This window comes from Mesitornis unicolor, unplaced genomic scaffold (genome assembly GCF_000695765.1).
Source record: "Mesitornis unicolor isolate BGI_N332 unplaced genomic scaffold, ASM69576v1 scaffold33147, whole genome shotgun sequence".
Taxonomy (NCBI): Eukaryota; Metazoa; Chordata; class Aves; order Mesitornithiformes; family Mesitornithidae; genus Mesitornis; species Mesitornis unicolor.
The window spans coordinates 1776-2270 of NW_010196311.1; the positions used below are offsets into that span (position 1 = coordinate 1776).

General features: G+C 67.3%; 1 protein-coding gene across 1 annotated transcript in view; it reads left to right on the forward strand.

The window, feature by feature from the left end:
* Positions 1-461, forward strand: part of LOC104543756 (G-protein coupled receptor 124-like) — a gene marked incomplete at its 3' end in the record, with an annotated part of 2201 nt that extends 1740 nt beyond the window's left edge. The window contains exons 7-8 of the mRNA XM_010188433.1: positions 62-223; positions 332-461. Coding sequence (XP_010186735.1) covers positions 62-223; positions 332-461 — 292 coding nt within the window. The remainder of the gene's footprint in view (positions 1-61; positions 224-331) is intronic.
* Between the last annotated feature and the right edge of the window lie 34 nt (positions 462-495).

The following is a 495-nucleotide window of genomic DNA, read 5'->3' on the forward strand; positions in this document are numbered from 1 at the left end:
GCGCCGCCGCCGAGGCGGGGGGGAGCTGGTGACCTTCTGACGGACTCGGGGTCTATCTCAGTGACACTGAACTCGGGGCCGCCCTGCCCCGAGGCGGACGGGGTCCACTCTCTGCGGGTGCAATTTTGGGCGCTGGTGAGCACCCACGCCTTGTACGTGGCTTTGTGGACCTTCGGCGCCATGGCCGTGTCCCAGCGCTGGTACCTGAACATCGTCTTCAGCTGCGGGTGCAATTTTGGGCGCTGGTGAGCACCCACGCCTTGTACGTGGCTTTGTGGACCTTCGGCGCCATGGCCGTGTCCCAGCGCTGGTACCTGAACATCGTCTTCAGCGCTGTCCGGCGTCACCGCCGTGGCACTGGGGCTCTTCATCTTCGTCCACCACTGCGTGCGGCGCCGCGACGTCCTCAACTCCTGGTTCTCCTGCTGCCCGTCCTACCGGAACGCGCTGCCCATGCAGGCGTACGTCCACCCCGGGCTGGCGCCGGAGGACGGC